Genomic DNA, 24,585 nt, shown 5'->3' on the forward strand with positions numbered 1-24,585 from the left:
ATAGATAGATAGCTAGATAGATAGATAGATAGATAGATAGATAGATAGATAGAATAGATAGATAGATAGATAGATAGATGGTAGATAGATAGATAGATAGATAGATAGATAGATAGATAGATAGATAGATAGATAGATAGATAGATAGATAGATAGATAGATAGATAGATAGATAGATAGATAGATAGATAGATAGATAGATAGATAGATAGATAGATAGATAGATAGATAGATAGATAGATAGATAGATAGATAGATAGATAGATAGATAGATAGATAGATAGATAGATAGATAGATAGATAGATAGATAGATAGATAGATAGATAGATAGATAGATAGATAGATAGATAGATAGATAGATAGATAGATAGATAGATAGATAGATAGATAGATAGATAGATAGATAGATAGATAGATAGATAGATAGATAGATAGATAGATAGATAGATAGATAGATAGATAGATAGATAGATAGATAGATAGATAGATAGATAGATAGATAGATAGATAGATAGATAGATAGATAGATAGATAGATAGATAGATAGATAGATAGATAGATAGATAGATAGATAGATAGATAGATAGATAGATAGATAGATAGATAGATAGATAGATAGATAGATAGATAGATAGATAGATAGATAGATAGATAGATAGATAGATAGATAGATAGATAGATAGATAGCTAGATAGATAGATAGATAGATAGATAGATAGATAGATAGATAGATAGATAGATAGATAGATAGATAGATAGATAGATAGATAGATAGATAGATAGATAGATAGATAGATAGATAGAATAGATAGATAGATAGATAGATAGATAGATAGATAGATAGATAGATAGATAGATAGATAGATAGATAGATAGATAGATAGATAGATAGATAGATAGATAGATAGATAGATAGATAGATAGATAGATAGATAGATAGATAGATAGATAGATAGATAGATAGATAGATAGATAGATAGATAGATAGATAGATAGATAGATAGATAGATAGATAGATAGATAGATAGATAGATAGATAGATAGATAGATAGATAGATAGATAGATAGATAGATAGATAGATAGATAGATAGATAGATAGATAGATAGATAGATAGATAGATAGATAGATAGATAGATAGATAGATAGATAGATAGATAGATAGATAGATAGATAGATAGATAGATAGATAGATAGATAGATAGATAGATAGATAGATAGATAGATAGATAGATAGATAGATAGATAGATAGATAGATAGATAGATAGATAGATAGATAGATAGATAGATAGATAGATAGATAGATAGATAGATAGATAGATAGATAGATAGATAGATAGATAGATAGATAGATAGATAGATAGATAGATAGATAGATAGATAGATAGATAGATAGATAGATAGATAGATAGATAGATAGATAGATAGATAGATAGATAGATAGATAGATAGATAGATAGATAGATAGATAGATAGATAGATAGATAGATAGATAGATAGATAGATAGATAGATAGATAGATAGATAGATAGAGATAGATAGATAGATAGATAGATAGATAGATAGATAGAAGATAGATAGATAGATAGATAGATAGATAGATAGATAGATAGATAGATAGATAGATAGATAGATAGATAGATAGATAGATAGATAGATAGATAGATAGATAGATAGATAGATAGATAGATAGATAGATAGATAGATAGATAGATAGATAGATAGATAGATAGATAGATAGATAGATAGATAGATAGATAGATAGATAGATAGATAGATAGATAGATAGATAGATAGATAGATAGATAGATAGATAGATAGATAGATAGATAGATAGATAGATAGATAGATAGATAGATAGATAGATAGATAGATAGATAGATAGATAGATAGATAGATAGATAGATAGATAGATAGATAGATAGATAGATAGATAGATAGATAGATAGATAGATAGATAGATAGATAGATAGATAGATAAGATAGATAGATAGATAGATAGATAGATAGATAGATAGATAGATAGATAGATAGATAGATAGATAGATAGATAGATAGATAGATAGATAGATAGATAGATAGATAGATAGCGAGGTTGCCGTAGGTGTCGTATCAAGCACCTCAGCAGCTGATCAAGCCTCAGCTGGTTCGCCAGCAATCACCATAATTTCGGGTACTGCGGACCAATCAGTTACCCCCGCGATCACTGGAGACATTGCAGCATCGATAAAGACGTCGGAAAATCCCCCCAAGGAAGGCTTTTGTGAAAAAGCATGCCGCCTTCAGGATGAAGCTGCATCTACAGGGACTAAAAGGCAGTGGTCTGAAAAAAAAAACAGTTTCAGGAATGTGTAGATAGATAGACATTCTTATATAGATTGACAAGGAAGACTTTTGTTAAAAATCGTGCCGCCTTGCGCTTAGTCCACCGACTTTGATCTAAGTCGGACGATGCGCTTACTAAAAACTAAAAACTATTGGGCTAAGACTCTTTTAGATAAACTATTATTCCGGCAACTTCAGATGTACTGGATCAAGCCGCATCTGCAGAGACTAAACTGCAGCGGCCAGAAGAAAAGCTGTTTCTTCAGCAAAGTCTACATAAATAAACATTCTTAGAGTACTCAAAGCGAAAATTTTTATTTATTTATTTTTTTTTTTTTTTCATTCCAATGTTATCATAGTAAAGGTGGGTATTTTAATATCTCATCTTTTGGTACAAGAAAAAATACATCAACCTCTTCTATAATTATAATTGCAACTTGATAGATTATCTGTAACCGTAGTGTTAAAAGTCAACAACTAAAGAAACTACTATAAAATTTATATGATGCCAAACTACCCTTGATTTTACAAAAAAAAGTTAATTACTTTCAAAACAAGATTCCGAATCTTATTAACAATAACAACATCGCACAATTAAAAACATTACAACAATACACAACAGTTTTTCTAATTTTCTCACAAATCCCAGTTAATTGCAAGATGATGAATAAACCCCTGCTCATTTTAAAATTCATAAATGTTCTAGTTTTTTTTTGTTTTTTTGCTTTGTGTCAACAACAAAATAATTTGCATTTTAATCAAATGAAACCTTTTTTATCGACAAATATGTACATTTCATTTCGTTGGTTTATTGTTTGATAATTTGCTGTGTTTTTTCTACAGCAACAACTTTTGTGTCCTTGATCCTTAAACGAATGTACACATAGACGCCATTAAAATACATTTGGAAATATACTTTATAATGTTGTTTTTAGAAAGAAAAAAAAAAAAAAGATAATTTATAATATACAACCACCACTCTTGTAGTTAAGTTCGAAAGTTGTTAAATTTGAATCATTTGTCGTGTTCATGAGCGTAAAGTGGTGGCATTATTTGTAGCAATCAAATGTTGATGATGTTCGCTGATCACATCTAATAGCAAACGATGCCAAAGAAAACACATTGGAAGGGGGTTGTTTCTATTCTATTATAGACCCATACTAGTACCATTTCTATTATTATTACCATTATTAAAAGGCACACGCGGCTAAAATAAGCAAAAATAAAGGAACTTAAGTGAGTATAAGTGGCATGAGGAGTCGTAGTAGTAGTAGTAATGTCGCTGCATGAACTCAACTGAAATTATTTAAATGGCGAATAATAATGGCAGCGGGAAACAAACAATGGCAGATTATAATGACGAGGGTAATAAAATGTGAATTGCGTTGTCATTGTGCTGTTTTATTGTCATTGACATTGTTGTTGTTTTTGGGTTTTGGTGTACTTTTTTCTATTTCTAGCTCTAATCTATTGCCTTTATATGTAGTTGTTGTTTTCTTTATTATTACATTTGCCAGGATTTTGTCCTTTTTTGTGCGAATGAGTGTGTGTTTGAGTGTTTGAGCGGATATAGTAAATTTTTGCGGGATGTTTTGAAAATCAGATGACATTGTAATAGAGAGATATAAAAAGTTGCCACTGTAAAAGAAATTAGAGCAAGAAATTAAATAAAAAATGTTTGTAGTGATGGCACAGTGGGTATGAACATGTTTAAAATTTACACTTTCTTATGAAATTGATAATAAAATTTTCAATAGAAATTTAACTTATTCTGCAGTACGATGAGAATTAGAATTCTTTAAAACAAAACCCTGACCCAATACAAAAAAGTCTGCGATTGGTCTTCTGGTGGATCAGATCTGAATCCCTAAATCAGGTTTAGAGAACACATTCCGTAGTATTTGACTCTTTAATTGGGAATTCCTTTTTATTTTAATTAGTTTCCCACTGTAATATTTTAAATATTTTCCCACTTAATAATAATTCACCCCTTTTTTCCAACAATCAAGAATAACACACATCGAAACACAACCAAATAATTTAACGAGGTCTTAACAATTCTCATTATCCTTTCGAACAGACTAAAAAAAAGAATATTTATTTCATTTGCCATTTATTATAAAATAAATAACAAGGCAATCAAGCAACAATATAACAATTTATTTATTTTATGACTGCCAAAAAACACTCACCATCACACTAAAGAAAAATCACCAGAAGATGAAATTACAGTTAAACGGAAAATGAACAAAACAGTGGAAACAAAATGGCGTCGTCTAATAAACTCCTCTAAAACGTATTGATGATGTGGCTTAAAGTTCCACGCAGACAAATAATGATGATGATGCCGACGATGGCCGGAGAACGGAAGCCAACTGTAAAGTATATATTCTTTCATTTTATTGTAATGATAAGGGAGGCTGCGGATTATTGGTAGAGTAAAATGAAAATGTAGTTAAAATGTTTGAATTCCCTGGGACCGTTTTATATAAACTACGTGTCCAATTTGAGGGTTGTTTAGTTTAGTTTAACTTAATAATGAGCTAAAGTAGAAAATTACCAAGATAAAGGAAAAAAGCACAAAATTTAGCCAATGTCTCTACCAATACTTAAGCGTTTCAAATAAAAGCGGCAGCCAACAACAACAAAAAAGAAAAAATAAAAATCAAATCTAATTTAACGTTTAATAAAGTCTTCCGGTGTTAATAGACTCACAAATCTTTTAATAAATTTTGTGAAATCATTTGTTGGATGGTTGGTTGGTTGACTGTTTGGTGGTTGTTGTTTAAATCATGGTCTTTAAAAGAATGGAATCAATTCAGTTGTAAATTTAACAATTAAGAATATATAGACGAGACTTTGCATGGGGTCTAGGGTCAAATAGGCCCGATCACTGAAAAAATTGGCAGTGTCTTATACAAAACTAAGTTGTGCCGATTTTTGTGAAGATACTAAAACATCTAACATAATTATGAGCTCAAGAGCCCAATTCAAGGCGTACGGTTGTATGAGGGCTATTTGAAAAATTGGACCGATTTTCAAAAGACTTCGTTCTTGGGCCAAGGTTTGACAGACATCTGATTACGTGAATGTAGTTCTCTTTGGATTGTAGCTATTAAATCATAATTTTCCAATTGGGACCTGAATCGCATTCTGTAAATATATCAATAATAGTCGTTAGATTACTAAAAGACGAAGTTTTGATCTAGTAATATTATAGCCGATCTCTCATCATTTTAGTTTTAGTTCAAAACCCATAGCTCTAGGCAGCTCTATTAAAATTCGAAGAAAGTCCTACTTTTCATTAATAAATACTTCGAACATATATGTATATATCTGGAACAAGTTGTTTTTTCCTAGTCCCTATGTACATCAAATGAAAGCTTTCAGACATGTTTTGTCTCGTGATATACAAATGGTCTACTTACAGAATATGTATTTACAAAATAAAAGAATTTGTATTATATTCCCGTTATTAATGGACCGATTTTTCTAGTTTCAAGTAGCAAAATCTTCTGAAGCATACCCGACAGAATGAAATATGATTAAGATCTCGAAGATATCTGAGGCTTCCATTATTTTTTTTTTTTTCAACAAAACATACGGACAGACAGTTAGAATTTGCTTCAAGGGCAAAAAAACAATTTATTCCTTAAAAGTTCTGTTATAAATAAGAGCAATTTTATGTTTAAAAATGTTGGTTAATAAAAAGCTTATTGTAAATTAAGCTCATTATATCCTTCCTTATAAATAAAAGTATATTTTATTTTAAACTGATGAAATTGTAAAAATACTTTCCAGACATTGAGCTTATATTCCACTCAATAATCCATTCATAGTATCGAAGTAAAATCGAAGTAAATTTTTATCCAACTAAAACTATAGGACGCTGGGAAAATTGTCGTCAACCTCTCCCAAGTTTGAAATATCAGTCTGATAAATTTCAACAAACCCCTATAAAAAGTAATTTCTCCCAACAAAGGATCTAAAACAGGATATAGAGATTATAGCACTTTATATTTTCATTTCATTTAAAATACTTAAAAACTTTTCACTATAAGTTGATGGATTTGTGGTTGTTAAAATAGAAAACTCATTATGAATCAATGTCAGACAGAATTTATATTGAAAACGAAGTTACAGATTTTCCATTTGACTTTTAATATAGAAAAAGAAATACATTGCTAACGATTAGCAACCCTTTTAAGAGCTTCCTATTGCTTTTATTCAAACCCTCAGCCGCAGCAGCAGTGTCACTGATGCGTGTTAATCCTTAATAAAATTTTCATATTGTCATTGTTATAATAAATGACATTTAACAATGGGTACAACAATTACAATAACAAGTAATAATTATTATACAATGTCAAAGTTTTAAATGCTTTTTAGCAACAGCAGCAGCAACAACACAAATGGTTAAATATTTTTTCTTCTGCAATTACTGCAGAATGTTGTTTTTGTGTTCAGACTAATTTGATCAGATTTATTAAGGGGTGGTTGTGTGATTTGTTAAGAAATTATTGTTACTTTTTGAGACATATGCATGAATTTTAATTAATAAATAATTTCGAAATTGTAATTAATATTAAATATATTTTATGGTTTAATCGTTTTAAGGGAAAACCAATAATGTTGATTTATTTTTATACCTCTAGGGATACAATACAAATTAGTTTAATTAAAATTAAAAAAGTATTATGAAATCTGTTTTAATTTATAGCATTTTATTGGCATCTATGCCGGTCAATTTAAATTAGAGATTAAGGCTCTATAGAAAGGGTTGTTGTACCATTGATGAACTGTTATTGGTCATATTTCTCTGATTTCGGTATAAAACATGATTGTTTAAAGAAGGATACAAAAAGGTCTCCTCACTTCATAACTACTCCTATCAACCTTATACCGATGAAGAAACTAGTAGATAGTACCGAAATGGAGACGAGCCGGGGTCAAAAGGGAGCTGACCACGGGGGGTGAACAGGGAGAAACGAAGGGGGGGGCGAGCTAGCTAGGAGCGAGCTAGCGAGCGAGCTAGCGAGCGATCGAGCGAGTCGATCGAGATAGCTAGCTGTCGAGCTGAGCGAGCGAGCGACGAGCGAGGAGCGAGCGAGGAGCGAGGAGTGATCTATCGATCTATCTAGCGATCTATCGATCTATCTATCGATCTATCTATCTATCTATCTATCTATCTATCTATCTATCTATCTATCTATCTATCTATCTATCTATCTATCTATCTATCTATCTATCTATATTTATAAGTGGGCGAGAAGCCACGCCCAAATTAAGAAATATAAAACCAGTATATCTGAGATAATAATAACAAAAAGTGGGCGGACTAGCAGCAGGGGGCGTGGCATCTCCCATATAAATTGAATACAAAATTAATTTATTTTGGAAAAGAACTTTGACATTTACACATTTATAGAATAACCGGCGAACATTTCATATATCTGGGAAACTATTGGATTATTGAAAATTTTCGTAGATTATATTAAAATCATAATTAAAGTTCGGAAAAGTTGGCCAACGAGGCATCTTCCATATTCAAAAAGTGTATATCTGGAAAGCTATTATAGTTGGAATCTTCAAAATCTTTAAGTGGGCTATAGCTAGTTTTTTATATTTTTGTTGTTTATTTGACCATTATCCATACATACTTTGACAACGGAAATTATTAACACTTTGGAGTCAATTTGGTACCAGGCGTGTATACTTATGTATAACTTCTCAAGTTTAGGCAAAAAAGGGGATTACAATATTAATGACACGATACCTTGCAAACCTTGTGACGAGAACCCGATTCTGATTCAAAGTATACAGCTCGATCCAAGTATACTTTGATTTTCCAAACTTTGTTGACCTGTGTAATCTTTACTGGCTTTTATATAGCACCATTTATCAGCTCCTTAATTTATACTTCATAAACGAAAATTATAGCATTTAAATGGAAATTTTACTTTTAAAAAATGTACAACACGTAAAACATTTTCTACACAAAATGCATTCAAATACAACTAGATTGAGATATTTACAACATTTTTAATAAGAGCATAAAAAAACTAGCAAAGAAAAAAAAAACAAACGGTAAATCCTTGACATTAGTTTAAAATCATGAAATTATTTTCAAAAAACCATAAAGAATCCTACAAACACTTGTATCCTTAACTTAACTTGTCCTAAATGTAAAACATGAATTATAGACAACAAATACAAATAAAAAACCCCTTAGAGATATAAAATCAAGACTAAAGAAATGGAAGAGTTAATGGTAACACGTAAAACACGTGCAAGATAAACACACTACTTGTTTTACGATTTAGTTGTAGTTTAAAAGAAAACAACTAAAACAAAATCCTCTAACTATTAAAAAAATCCTTTCTTTTTATTTTTTATGGGTTTACGGTTTATTTTTTTATAACTTCCAAAAAATGGTATGAAATACAAGATAGAGTTAGATGAAAAAAAAAACACATAAAATAAAAACTAAAAAGCCATAAAATTTAGCCATTTTCTATGACATTTTAAGCATTTTCAAATTTAGTTTTGCTTCCTTGCCAAAAAAAAAAAAAACACAAAAACCATATAGAATAGAAATTGTGTTGTTAGAATCTTCTATTATCTTGATAATACTCGTTTGTAGTCGTAATATTTGTTGTACAGAGATACAGATTTCAAAAAGATAAATCAAACAGAGGAGACAACAACATTATTAAAATCTAGTTACTACAACTTGCAACATGCTACAGCTACAAATATTTAGTGCACAAACGTTTGTTGTAAGGAGTAGTTAGTTTACTCTGGCTGGTTGGTTGGTGTTTATACTCTGGGGATGTATATACTTGCAACACATGTATCACTAACAACTACAGACATACATATACATATTTCAAAAAGGAATTGTTCTATGGTATTTATTTCTTCTAAATATATTTTAGATTTTCCACAAAATGTAAAAATAATAAAAAATACTAAATACAAAATTGCTACTATAACTTTGTAATAAGATTTTACACTAGATTACTCTTCATGATTCTAAATGGTTGACCCGAATCTTGTTCTTTGTTTTTATTACTAGTATTATTTGTTTTAAGTAGAAAGGTAAAAGGAGAAATCTTTAGTCATAAAATTAAGTATATAAATCATAAACATTTTAAATTTTATTATGGGGGAGAGGTTTGTTAACAACTTAATAGATCAAAATATCTTTATAAAAATGCAAATAATAAAGACTATAATTTCCCAAAGATTTCTGGTCATATAAATGAGTTGTTATATAAATATTTGCAGACTAGTCTAGACATATTTAATAAATAACATGTAAGAGTGCTATATTCGGCAATGCCGAATCTAATATAACCACCATCAAACCGTATGCCGTAAAAGGAATGCTCTTCTATAAACATCCGGGTGATATTTCTCATCAAATTTACTGAAGAGGACCTTATATGATAGGAAGTGTGAATTATTGACCGTTTTTCATAAAACTTTTCATATTTTTAGACCGATTTTGGTTTATATAAGCATGTTCACATCGAATATTAGTTCCCGACATTTTCGGCATTAAATTCGATAAGAAGATTTACGTTCCTATAAAAATTTCTTAGGTTTTGGCTCGTAAAAAACTTATTTATGTCAAATTTAATTTTTAAGCCAGTACTAAGCATTAAAGTAATTATCTGGAGAGGGCCTTATTTGAGGGTAGGGTCAATTATGTACCGATCCACATAAAATTTGCCAGAGAGGATTTTGCTCGTAAGAGACTTACTTATGTCAAATTTCATTGCTATACTCGTATTTTTAAGCCAGTAATGAGCGTTAAAGTCGTTTTTTGAAGGGGCCTTAAATGGGGGATAGGGTCAATTATGGAGCGTTCCACATACAATTTGATAGAGAGATTATGGCTCGCATGGGACTTATGTGTGTCGAATTTCATCGCTATACTCGTACTTTTAAGACAGTAATTAGCGTTAAAGTCACTTTCTAAAGGCGACCTTACATGGGAGGATGGGTCAATTAAGGACCGATTCACATAAAATTTGATAGAGAAGTTTCGGCTCCTATGGTACTTACGCCAGTATTGAGCGTTAAAGTCATATTCTGAAGGGGACCTTAAAAGGGGGGTAGGGTCAATTATTGACCGATCCATATAAAATTTGGTAGAGAGATTTTGACTCTCATTAAACTTATGTGTGTCAAATTTTATCGCTATGGGGGCTATCCGAAAACGTGGACCGATATTGCCCATTTTCAATACCAAACAAACCTTATCTATAGAGAGTATTTGTGGAAAACCCTTTCATTCCTTTCGGACTCTATCGTGCTTTCAACAGACAGACAGACGGACATGGCTAGATCGTCTTAGAATTTAATAAGGACCCAGAATATATATACTTTTGTGGGTCTATGACCAATATTTCGATGTGTGGGTATAAAAAGATAAGGAGTTTTTACTATTTAAAACTAAAATGACAACAGTTGTAATATAAATTTAAAATGTAATTGATTCAATTAATTTTTACATTGCTAGAGTTTAAAACAACATTCGTTTATTATTATTAAATTCTAATGTTTCAAAGTTTCTTAAATTCTCTAAAATCTAAATTTCGTACCCAGCAAACAATTAATAAAATGTCAATTTTATACCTCCTTTTCAAAATTAAATTAATTATTTAAAACAATTGTGTAAAAACGGTAAGGACGACTTGTTAAAAACGTGTTGCTTTGCTTCAACCTTTGTTTTTTTCAAAACCCCCTAAAAAGGCAACATATTTTTGATATTTACACCATTAGACATAACAATTCTCTCTTCTACTACATACATACATATCACATTACATTTTCATTAAAATTCCATTTAAATTTGTTCACATTTGTATTGTCTACATTTGGAAACAATTCAATTCAATTTCAGTTTTAACTTTAACAATAAATTCATTTGAAATTAAATGTGCAATTGCAATTATTTGGTAACCACCCCTAAAAAAAGGCTCTAAAAACAATTGAGTAAGACAATCAGTCATTGTAACATCTTGATTTGATTTCGAAAAAAAAAAACAATAGTAATGTAGAGGAAAACAAAACGAGTACTTCTTAAAAGTTACCAAACAAATTTTAGCTATTTTTTACCTTAATGTTTTTTGGGTGTTTTTTTTTTTTTTGACCATTTTCATTTACTATTTTGTTTTCAAGTATTTAAACATTTAATCGCAAACTCATCATCATCATTAAAACGGTTTTTTTTTTTTGTTTTGAAAATTTAGTTTAGTTTTTTTTTGTGTTAAAAACAATAGAAGAATTGCCACGTTTCGTATTGTTTTCTTTTATAAATTTAATAGAAACAAACTCCAAGACATTAACAGCAAAAAGTCAATTCTGTTGATCTAAGGATGTATAACAGGGTTCAGTTAAAATTTGGATTTAATTTACTAAAATGAAACTGTTTAACTACTACAGCAACTGCCTTGGTTATTACATAGGCCGCTATAGGAACTGTTGTGCTTCCCTTTAACTGGAAAATGTTGTTGGGAAAACCCTATATATTGTATGCTATCTTCCGATGTTCAGAAACTCAGTTTGCTGGATGTATGTAGTTCCCTGGACATTTCTAATCAGTGTTCATGAGGAATGTTTTAACAGAAATAATATCACTCTTAAGATATTAAGGATCTGATCCAATCTAACGAACACCTGGCAATAAAAAGAAAGTGTTCCATAGCTTCACTGTGTCACAACATTATTCTATAACTTCTCAAGGTTTCTGTTTACAAATAGACAGACAATTTAGTATTTTCTGGTATTAGGTAAAAAAGAGCAATTATTACTGTTTAGAAATCGACCATAAGGAGTACATTAGCTATGTTTTACGTGGACCAGCTGTATGTTGGAAAATTGATTGTCGCTGGGAGAATAGACGCCCACCAAGAACTTACATAGAAAGGCTAAATGCTAAATACTTAGACAATGACATTTTAAGACATTATTCTAATATAGGGATGACATTGGAGCTACGATCGCTTACAAATAAGGAGTTAGGTAGGTACTTACTACGATTGGCTGCAAATAGGGAGTTAAGTACATAGTTTTGTTTTTGAGAAAAAATGTAGCCTACGGGAACACGTCCACCGCGCTCTTCTTAGTTTTCATCAAAAAATTTTGGGAATACTGTTTGTGGACATTTGATATAATTGTTTTTACATAGAAAGAGATCGGAACTACATTGGCATGAGGTACTAAAAACGGAGTATACGGAGTTTCCCGTATAGTCCGTTTCCTTATCGACAATAAATGACTAAAAGACGTTTGTTGAGAATACATATCAGGATATTGAAAGAATAGTGAAGTGTACGCTTCGTTGAGTCGATGCGTATAAATATGAGATATCGATGGAAAAGTGAAATACACACGTAAACCTGGTAATCAAACTGCAGGTCGCAATTTTGAAGATAATTCATTGAAATTTCGTACATGATCTTCTATTGTCCAAGGAACGAAGCCTATTGAAATTGTTAGGTTAGTTTAGGTTGATAGGAGGATGTATACTACATCAAATCCGAAGAAATACACCTTAGCCCACTATCGGGCCTGTTGTGCGCTCCAAATGAAATTGTTAAGATCGTTTTATTATTACATACAAATAAACTGAACCGAATAGAGCTTTTGAGTTCATAATTTGATTTAATATACTCGAACCACGACAAAAAGAGGCAGAACTAAGTTTTATACTTGCCTTGATGACTCTGCCGAATCAGGTCTCACTTGACCCTAGCGCTCAAGAAAGACCTCTCAGAAAATCAGTCCACAATTCCCTTAAAAAAGATAATGTCGCGATGAAATTCATGATAAATACATTTTATGTAAAGGATGGTTCCTTATTTTCCCCCAGCCCCGATATAAAGCCTCTTTCAGAAAATTAGTTTTTTTATCAATAAATAATTTAGATATTGCCCAAGCTTTTTTGTTGGACATCCATACTACCGGAAGATTTGCATTTGCATATTTATATACCAATAAAGACTTAAGCTCCCCGGCTGCATTACCACCAAGCAAAAGCGTAAACCTACTCTTAAACCTTGGGCCCTAGTGCTATTTTTTTCTTCTTTAGATAGAAATATTCTTGCTGACATTCACTTTCAAAAAAGCCCTGCTTTATCCACATTAAATACTTGCTTGATCCTCCATCAACTTTTCCAAGAAACTTTGATCAGGTTTTTAAAGCGAGAATTCCCGTTTTTATTTACAAATAAACAACAAAGGCGACGTATATCGAATAACGATGCAAATCGAAGTGAAGGAAACAAAAATTTCTATGACGTTAATGAAAACAACGTTAATCGAGACAACGTAAAGCGAGGGATTACTGTATTTGTAACTCGGGCACAACTTAGAAGTTTTTGTCAGGTATTTTTTCAATATTTCTGGATTTATACTATATTTTTATGAGATACTTATATATATAAAAAATCAGAATCACTGCTGATTCTCGCCTGATTTCAGCTGAACCACTTTTTAAACTTAAATCTATCTTTTTTATACTTTTTAGCAGAAAAAAATCTACAAATTGTGAAATAGTTTCGTATTTTACACAAAAAAATCTAAAAACCAAAGAAAAATTGCATCATGCTGAGCTAATACTCGTAGATGCATCATTTTTCAGTTGTGCTCTACTGCATTTTAAAATATTATTTTGCAAAAAAAAAAAAAACAGAAACAAGCTATAAAGATAAACTATTCAAACATTTAAAGTACTTTTAAAATTTTACAGATACATGGGGTTTTTATGAGAACATTGTACAATAAAATACTAAAATACGACTAAAATTAAACAGAATGTAGAAAGAGAAAGATAGGAATGGCAGGCGAACAAATTTAATAGTGAAAAATTCATACAAAACGTTTACACCACGGGTGTTGTGTTGCTTTTGACACCTTTTTTTGTGTAAATTTTTGTGATTTTCTGTTGGTTAAAGATGGCAATTGTGTCATGAAGTACCTTTTCATTGTTTCATTCCCTTTTAACTGCAAATACTTTCTATTGTTTTGCTACAATTGTTTTCGAAATTTTATTTCTTTCTGGAGATTTGTCTTACGAGTTTTTTTTTTATAATGAAACTGCTGCTGCTCATTTGTTTCTATTTGTATTTTGCATTTTTATAAATTTCATTGTTTTTTGTTATTTAAAACATTTAGTATGGTTTTACATTTACAATTGTTTTCAAGGGGTTTCCTATTTAAAAGATCCTTTGTTGTGTGTGTGTTTTTGCAAAAAAAGAAAAAAAGTATTGGTCAAGTTGTTTTTGGTAATTTTGTATTCAAGAGAAGTTTGAAAGGGAATAAATAGAATAACAGTTACAAGTGTGATTTTCCCGGTAGGGGGGAAGATTTATTTCATATAAAACAATTTTGTTGGAAAAGATGGCCAATAATTTCTGCTCATTATTTCTTTATTAGGAAAATTGTCATTAAATTGCTTTCACTTGTTGCCAAAAACAAACAAAGAATTTAAGAAATTTCAATAATTTATACTATTTCACAAGAAGAAATGTTTTATTATGAAATCCAAGCAGACAAATTGTCTATTTTTTCAAGGAAATCTAAAATTTGTTTAGCTTTTATTTAACATTTAATCATTATACAATTTTTTATTAATAATTAACTTTAGCTTAGAGAAAAAAACAACAGACAATTCACATTAGTTTAAATAATTAAACAATAATTTTATGACTTTATTTTCATAATGATGAACAAAAAAATTATAAAAAAAAAAAAAATATTATTGTTCATATGTATGTTATTCTATCATGATGTGAACATAAATACGCGTGAAACAAATTAAAATAAAAAAATTGTTATTATTTAAAAAAATTAAATACAAACTTTCCCAACAATCATTAAGTGTTGATTACGATGGCAAATTATGTATAAATAAGTGTTTATAAGTATGTTGTCATAATTATTATTATTGTTATGATTTAATATTATTAAACAAAAAAAATAATTATAATGAATAAATGAAAAAAAACTACAATTTAGTTTAATATTAAATAAAAGCCTTTTTTGAAAAAAAAACAACATACAAATAAAGGGGTCGTTTCTACCGTAAAGAGTTTAATATGATTATTTACAAAATTTCAAAATAAATACTAAAGAGCAGAAATTGATATTTATAGCGTTTTTCTTACGATTTTAAGCAAAGTAGGTTAATCAATTTTAGAGGTATTACGGGGGACTGCAAGACAATCTTGGAGATCTAGCATATGCCGATGACTACTGCCTAGCAGGGTGTCGAAATGTTTACGTGAACATCTACATTGGAGGAATAATTTCATGGTGATCTTTTTCATCCACAGAGTGAGCTTTTCTAACGACTCACATTCGTTCCTCTGTGCTTCTTACATGGCAGTGGTAATTTTTATACAAGGTTCTGTCCGAGATGAAAAAACATTACTTCCGTTTACAACCACGCAGTTGGGATGGCCCCTGATGAGTCGGCAACAGCGACTAGAGACGTAATCGATAGACTGAGGCACGAATCCATCAGATAAGCCGAAAGACTTATATTTACTCACAGAGAGCACACACTCACTCAGCACACTTCTCATTCATTCAATATAGAGAACAGCATGCGACACTCTCATCCTAGGTTACGGGTGGGTAAGGTCCACATACCTCTACATCCATCCCGTATCATATAAATTTAACACCAACACAAACAATTCCAATGCTTAGACCCACAGTCACTGTTCTGCGGGGTACTGTTGTAACCGAATCTGTCCAGAATTATAAACTCTACCGTACATCACTCTTTTAACCAACATTTCCAGCAAATTTGGGTTCAAACCACAGTCATCACGTGCAACCCGAAGGAACCACCCCAATAACCGGTACAAGACAAAGTCCTTAACTCTACCTTGCGGGCTGCCGGTTTCCGTGGTACCAGATTATGTAGTTCTCTAGTTCGACCCCAGACTAGAGGTACTGGTAGCACCTCTTTTCCCTAGTATTACAAGAACACCAAGATTAGGGTCTTTCATCAACACTAACACCTAGCAGATAAACACACGGATATAGTTGGTTTGCTGACCTATATTAACACTATGCTTCGCTACCGACTTTGTAAGGCTTTATAAACCGTTACTTACGAAGTATTATGTGGATCGTCTGGCCGAACAGCATACAGCTTTTTATGGTCGGTCATGCACTAGGAATCAATATTATTAGCAATCCGATATGTAAATGTGGTTTATCTATAGGTACTCTAAAGAAACCCTATGATATCTTATGCTCAGCTCTGGATTGTAATCCTCAGTGTAGTTACAGAATAGGTATACCGGAGACTGATCAACGTAGAACATGGCGAGAAAATATCTATAGATATTAAAAACGAAAATAGTTTGGTAAAGCCCTAGGAACTATAGGAAAATATATGTATATGTACATATATAATGAACTTTTTGATCACTTTAAACTTTTAACCCTTACGATTTATTTATAACTCTTAAATGATGTATGAATTGTATTCATATCTTATACGGTTCATAATTATTGGTCTCTAAACATGGGCATATAGGGTATTTTTGGACAAAATTATAAATGTTGACGGCTTAATAGCATTGGAACCGATTATCGGATTATAACGAATGAGATTTCATTCGACAGGGCTACGATTACTCATCATATACATATATATACAGCATGAAATGGAAAATATCTTTTATCCTAGTCTAAATGAGTGGTCTCCGGTAGGTTAGTGTTCTAGCCTGGTAGACCGTAGGTGGTGGTGGGTTCGATTCCCACCTAAGGCACTGGTAACAGGCCCGATAGAGGCCTAGGTGTATTTCTTCGGATTTGATGTCTAAAGGAACTGTACTAAATGTTTGTTAGCTGGAATAAAACTCAATGATTCTAAAGTGATGATGTTCAGTAAAGAGTTTTAACAATTCCGATTCATATAGAGATTCTATTTAATAACTAAAGCCAGCTAGAGAAAGACTTGCAGCTATACCAATTAAAATAAGTTAAACTCTTACTTAAAAATCACTCCCTGAAGCGGCAAAACTTTGCATAGTGTTTAAGAAAATACAATTCAACAATTCGGAACAATAAACAAAATACCGCGTAAAAAGTTCAAAGTGCGTTGTGTGTCATTTTAATTGCCAACATTAAATGACAATTTATAATGAAAATGCGTATAAAAACCAACAAACACACTCAATACGAAAGAGATAAAGACGATTTTGTACAAAAACATGTCTTTTATAAAACAAAACTAAAAAAACATATTTTGTAGTTTTTATTTTATTATTAGTGAGAGACTCATTAATTTATTGTAACGATAACCTTTTGTTGATCTCAACATATAATTTATGTATGAAGATGACGATTTAAGTTTTAGTAACAATATTAAACAGAAAAAAAAACAAGCTCAAACTAAGAATTAGTAACAATAATAAACAAATGCCCCTTTCCGGGTTCCCCTGAACTGTGTGTGTGTGTTAAATCCTTTCAAATTAAAATTATACTTAAGCATAAGAGGGTTGTTTTAGAAGTTTTTGGCCTCCTCGATAGAAAATAAAACTTTTTTCATATTAAAAATTTTTGTAAAAGATACATGGTAATTAGTGCTGGAACTAATTATGATTCATATATAAAATCTGGTATTATTTTCTAATTCAATCAAAATCTGTTAGTCAATTATTACTGGTATTAGCCTAACTACAAATATGATAAATTTATTTATACTGAAGTCTGCTGGTGTTACTGAACTGATTTCATTTATTAAAATTCATATTTATATAGTTTAATGTGTGTGTGCGTGTGTGTATCTGTGTTAATATTTGTTAAAGTGGCAAATGTAATTTGTTTGCAAATGATTTCAGTAAAACCATAAATTATAATAAAAAATAATGAAAACAAATTAAATGTATTTCATTCATTTATTTATTTATTTATCTCGACTATAGATTTAAAATTATACTGTATGTTTGTATGTGTAACAAATTAATATTTCGTTCATTTCTGGTTTAAATAAACAAAAAAAAAAAAAATAATAATAATAATAATAAATAAATTTAAAAATTTTTTTCTGAGTTCATTTTAAACTACACGCCGTGATCGTTTGTTAGCTTGTTCGTAACTCTAATTATATTTTTATTTTTTTGGCACATGTTTAAACTGATAATGATCGATATTTATTTTTTTTTTTGTATTTGATGATACGTTTATATGTAGTTGCTGTTGTTGCCTGATCAATTTTTGACATGCCATCTATTACAAATCTTAATTTATGATATGAAACACATTTATGTTATTGATTTGGTTTTCATTTAATTGTTTAGATTTTTACGTAAATTGCATGTAAATTATTGTTAAATTAAGACAAAATTATAGATTTTTACCTAAAGGAATTTTTATAGGGAAATTGACATGAAATTTGTTATTATTCATATTGATTTCTATTTTTGGTTAAAAATATATTGATTTTCAGAAATTTTTGCAAAATATCAAAAATTTTTGCTAATTTATTTCAATATGTTTTTTTGGTTATGTGGAATTTTTATTGCCAAAGTGATCCATATTTAGAAGTTTTCATATTGTTTTTGTTAAAAAGTATTTATTAAATTTCTATAAACATGCACAATTCGTTTAAATTGAAAAATATTCAAAGAAGATTTATGAATTTTCATAAAATGCGAACGTTTTACTATTGATAAAAGAAATGAAATTATAGTCGTACGAGAATTATTATTCTCGAATCGGAGAAAAACAGATTTGAAGTTACAATCCCAGTTTTGCATGATTGAAATAATAAATATATTTTTTCATATTAAGTATCTTTAGAAACATATGAATGTATATAAATGGGAAATATTCGATCTCTTCAATCCGATCAAGTTTGCAATCCGAGAAATACAATCGAAATTTTTACAAGTTACATTTTTAAGACACCATTTTAATTACACAGCTCAACAAACTGAAGGTTTGTAAAAACCAATTTGACCCGATTTTTCGAAATTGATTCACAATTTTGTCGGAATATGATATTGAAAATTTAGTTCGTATAGTATAGTAATTATAAAATATATTTTCGTTTGGGGGTTAATTTTGATTTTTTTCGATACCATTATAAATATGAATCTTTATTATATATATTTCTCAAGTTCCATTTAAATGGAAGTTTCACAATATCACAAAAAATTTACTTTGACTTTCACAGTATATAGGTTATTCGATTTGACTAAATCTTCAGATATATGTTTACTATTATCCGGTATTTTATATTCTGAAAAGGTTTGATATTAAATACATAACAGTAAGGCTAATTAAGGCTAATTTCTAAAAATTTTACTAAAAAATAATTATGTCCGATATTCTCAAAATCCAAATCGCAGTTCATGAATCACATGGAGAGTTTCTAAAAATGTCACTAAAAAAATGTTTAGAAGATTGAAATTGGTGTTTTGAAACTGACGTCTGAAGGGCTTTATATACATAAATACATACTATATGTATAATTATACCCAAACATTTTACAAAAGTCCTTTAAAAATGCCCCTCTAGAGCCACGGCGGCACCAGTTAACGTGGTCCTACCGCCCTAAACTATTCCATAATTCATTTTAATAACTTACGCTATAAATTTAGAGGCAGAAAGGGTCATAATTCAATGTTTAGAACACAAGTACATACATATGCTATTAGGGGGAATAAAAAAATCAAAATTTGTAAAATTGGTGGGTGATACGATTACATATTCGGAATGAACACACCAAATAATACTGGGAGTAGTGAAGATTCTGTAAAAAGTTATTTCAAAGTTGACCTGTGTCCCCAACTGTTAACATTTTGTAATCTGAAATTTCGTATCAATTTCCATCTAGTGAATAAAACAACACTTTAATGTATAATTTGAGAATACTTGCAGATATCATCTGTGTCAACGATCCACATTAGTTTAGAAAAGTTTTATTTTTGAAATAATCTAGTATCTCGTAAACTATTGGAGATATCGTAGGAAAGCTAAGGAATAGCTGTTTGGCTTACTAGGTTTTTGTGCAGAGAAAATGGTAAAACTTTTAGAGTGGTTCTATTTTAATTCAAATTTCAATTAAACACTTAGTTTTGTCACAAACCATAAATTCTTGAAGCTATCTCTAACCAGATAAATGATAAGTTTTCTTCCACTTAATAATTCATTAATTACCATATAAAAAACAACAGATTGCATTTATTTATCATCATCGTTTTTTAATTACACAATTGCAATTTAATTAAAAACACACACAAAATGCAACAGCAGCAATAACAACAACATAAAAACAAATAATTTAAACTAATTAAATATCGTACTCTATTTTTTTATCGCAAAACAAACAAATGACACAAACTAAATGGGAATTAAAACCCACTCTAGAAAACAGGAACAAAACAGCATCATCAGCAGCACAAAATTATCATTATTACTTGGAAAAACAGCAACAAAGCAGGAGCAAAAGTTGTTGTTGTAGGGGACATATTGAAAAACAGATTTTTTAAAGAAGATAGAGCAGAGTGCCAATAATAAGGACTACTGCTGCTGCTGGTACTAACACACTAACAACTAAACACTATCTGCTGCTGCTGCTTTTGCTATAATGGAACTCGTTAATTTACTTATTGATCTAAATGACGACAACCCATGAATGGTGTTTGGGTAATGTTTACTTAGGATCCATCTAAAACTCAAATAATAACAACACCAAGACCAATCTATGGATGTATTGTCTGTCTATTTGTTTGTCTAAAAGTCTGTCCGTCTGTCTATCCCAGCGTCTTTATAAACGTTTGTCTTTTTAGTCTTTGTTTAACTAAAAAGTGTGTCCAACCAACAACAAAATTCCTATAAAAACAACACTAACATACAATAATAACAAAAAAACAACAGCAACAACACACCATTTATCGGAAGCCATATGCAAAAAGTAACAACAATAACAACAACCACAAGACAGTTAGCTCAGCAGCATTATTAAAATAAAAACTCTTAACGAGCGTAAAATGTAACTATTAAAAGTAGTAACGCCCCTCTGGAACAATCAGCTTAATATCTCCACAACAACAACTACAATAACAATAATAATAACTTAAAATTACAGCAACAAAATATCACTAACAACACACTATCACACAATAGCAGACATGTTACTTTAATTATTTTATCCACAAAAAAGAGAGAAAGAGATCGTAATCATACATTTCATTCACTCTTAGGGCAAACAACCACCCTACAAAGATAAAATCCACATATTCAAATGGTTAAACACTGGATAAAAGAGAAAACATTATAACATTGCTAATGTTAGAAAGAGAGAGACAGTGATAACATGTATAAACTAAAAGAGTAGACCAAACAGTAAAAAGAGAATTTTGTTAATGAAACCGGTTGCTGTTTATTGTGTGTAGCTCTGGTTTTTGTTGTTGCTAAAGAAGAGCAGCAAAGAGCGAGGTAAAATTCCCACAGCGGATACTTAGAGCCCTCGATGAGTATTTGTGGATTATTCTGACATCGTTTGTCGTTGAGTAAACACACGTTAAGAGTACGTCCGTGATAAAAAATAAAAGAAAAAAAATATATAAAAATTTCTTTTAAAATAAACAAAAAATTCTACAAAAGAGAAAATCATTTTGAAAATTTATCAAAAGAAATACCAAATAAAACGAAAAGTTTTCTAACTTTCTTAACAATATTATACAAAAAAAAGAATCTATGATTTTATGGAAATTATAAAAAATCTGAAAGAAAAAAGTGCTAATATTAACTCCACCATAACCAAGGACTAAAAGTAATAAACAAATTGTTTATGTGTAGTGATCAATTAAAAAAACAAAGTTTTTAACTATTAAAAACTTAAACACGCCAAAACGGATTTAACAAGTGAAATACAAACGCAGACGCCCAGCGCTTTATTAAAACGCGTATTTATGACTAAAATGATTCCGCCGGTACCCACATCAGCAGTCATGATGCCTACGCCTAAACAAAAGATCGGCTTTAGCATTGAGTCGATCGTTGGCAATGATGCCTCCTCGGCCGCAAATACCGTCGGTGAAAACTTAAACGGTTCCACTAGTACAAATTCCGATGACAACAACTCCACCACAAATCCCTCCTCGCCACCACAAACACCGCCAGCCGGTATCACCTCATTGCCTGGTTTACACAATCCTCATATTTTGTCGCAACATCCTCATATGGCTCATCATTTGTCGATGGCCCAACAGCAGGCTTTGCATCAACATTTGCTGATGCAACATCAACAGCAGCAACAACAGCAAAACTCACAAAAACCTGATATATCGGATATTATACAACGTTTACATAATTCAGCCCAAGCGGCACATTTGAATAGCAATAATGGCCCTTACAGTCCTCCCGCCCATACACGTCTCTCACCTGATCATGAGTCTGTCAATAACCAACATCCTGCACCTCAAATTCACAGTCTGAAACGTGAAAGATCGCCTGAAAGAGGCAATGAAAATGTACAAAATCCTGCACAACGTCATCAACCTCCACATACACCACCCAAATCAGTGTCACCTCAGTCTTCATCACATGCTTCCCCACCACCTGCCAATATGTGTAACAGTCCCGCCACTCCTCAGCATTATGGTAAACCTTTAACAAATCCCATGACACCGGGTTCAATGCCCATGTTAGTACCTGGTATGCCTCCGGCTAATATAGTGAGACCTTTCCCCATGGGCCCAGGACAAGCACCACCACCACCTCCTCATGTAGCACAACCTGGAATGCCTGATATTAAAGCTTTACCTCCCTACATTAATGCACCACCAGAAATGCCTCCTCAACACAATCCTCATTTAATAGCCGCCGCCCAGTTCCAAATGGCTTTACAGGCCGGACATGTTTTGGGACCAGCAGCTGCGGCTGCAGCCGCTGCCGGTTTACCTCCCCATGCTGGACCATTTATGCCCGGTTCCGGCATGCCCAGAGATAGTTATCCCTTGTATCCCTGGCTTTTAAGTCGTCATGGCAGAATATTTCCTCATCGTTTCCCAGGAAGTAAGTATTTGAAATCATTATTATAACAAATGACTATTAAATTAAATAGTTATTAGCTAAAATCCCTCTCTTCTCTCTCTTAAAAAAACAAACACTAATTTCGAACTTTTCTCTTTTGCTTTATTTTAGATTTCTTGCTACAACCTTTCCGCAAACCTAAACGCATACGCACCGCTTTCTCACCTTCACAACTTTTGAAATTGGAACATGCCTTCGAAAGCAATCAATATGTTGTGGGAGCCGAACGTAAAGCTTTAGCACAATCCCTCAATTTAAGCGAAACCCAAGTCAAAGTTTGGTTCCAAAACCGACGCACCAAACACAAACGCATGCAACAGGAAGATGGCAAAGAGGGCTCCGATAGAAACTCACAAAACGCCAGCTGCGATGAAGATGATGATGAACTCATCGATATGGAAATGGATGACTGTGGCAGTGATGATGAGCATGAATACGAACAAAGTCATTAAATGTTCCCAAAAACAAACAGAAATTTGGATTCTGGGAATCCTTGTGTAAATACCAAATTGTAAAATCGATTTAGCAAAAGCGTGTTGTGAGTTCCTTATTTATTAGTTATTTGTGTTGTGAAGCTGCTGGAGAAGGTAAAGCAAAAGAGAAACAAAACTTTGAGAGCGAAATTATCTCGCTTGTGCTGAGTTTTAGTTTACAAAAAAAAGTTAAGAAAATCTCAGTTTTGTTTTAAGTTGTTTGTGACTTGTGATATATTTCTAACATTATTATCATTCCTAAAATGATAATTTAATAATTAGAACCAATTTTTTTTTTTTTTGTATTAATTTGTGTTTTTATTATTATTATTATTATTATTTTAAAGAATTCTGTGTAAATTGTATATAGATTCATGTAGGGAAATTAGCTAAGAGCTTTTTTATTCCTTTATTTTAAAAATTTCTTAACAAAGTCATATGTATTGGTTTTAACTTTATAATAATTTTCATCTTGTTTAGAAAAATTTCTTCATATTCATTCTTAAAACTCATACCATTTTTGTATTATTTACTTCTTTTTTAGTTTTGTAGTTTTAAGACTTTAAATAATTTTTTGTTTAAATAACAAAAATTTTGTACATACTACTAATTAGTTTTTTAAGATTTTATACTATAAGTTTTGTTTAGTGTAGTAGAAAAAAAAAAAACAAAGACAAAAAGTTCATAAAAAAAAACATTATTACA

The 24,585-nt window shown here is 30.9% G+C and overlaps 1 protein-coding gene across 1 annotated transcript in view; it reads left to right on the top strand.

Annotated features, from left to right (window-relative positions):
• LOC119602275 (homeotic protein empty spiracles) overlaps positions 1-24,299 on the top strand; it is a 58,562-nt gene extending 34,263 nt beyond the window's left edge. Inside the window, exons 2-3 of the mRNA XM_037953707.1 lie at positions 20,738-23,389; positions 23,519-24,299. Of these exons, the coding sequence (XP_037809635.1) occupies positions 22,285-23,389; positions 23,519-23,859 (1,446 nt within the window). The 5' untranslated portion in view covers positions 20,738-22,284 and the 3' untranslated portion in view covers positions 23,860-24,299. The remainder of the gene's footprint in view (positions 1-20,737; positions 23,390-23,518) is intronic.
• The last annotated feature ends 286 nt before the right edge of the window (positions 24,300-24,585 follow it).

Source organism: Lucilia sericata, unplaced genomic scaffold, assembly GCF_015586225.1.
Source record: "Lucilia sericata isolate MDLA Ls3-8-SP2 unplaced genomic scaffold, ASM1558622v1 Contig000217F_arrow, whole genome shotgun sequence".
NCBI classification, from domain to species: Eukaryota; Metazoa; Arthropoda; class Insecta; order Diptera; family Calliphoridae; genus Lucilia; species Lucilia sericata.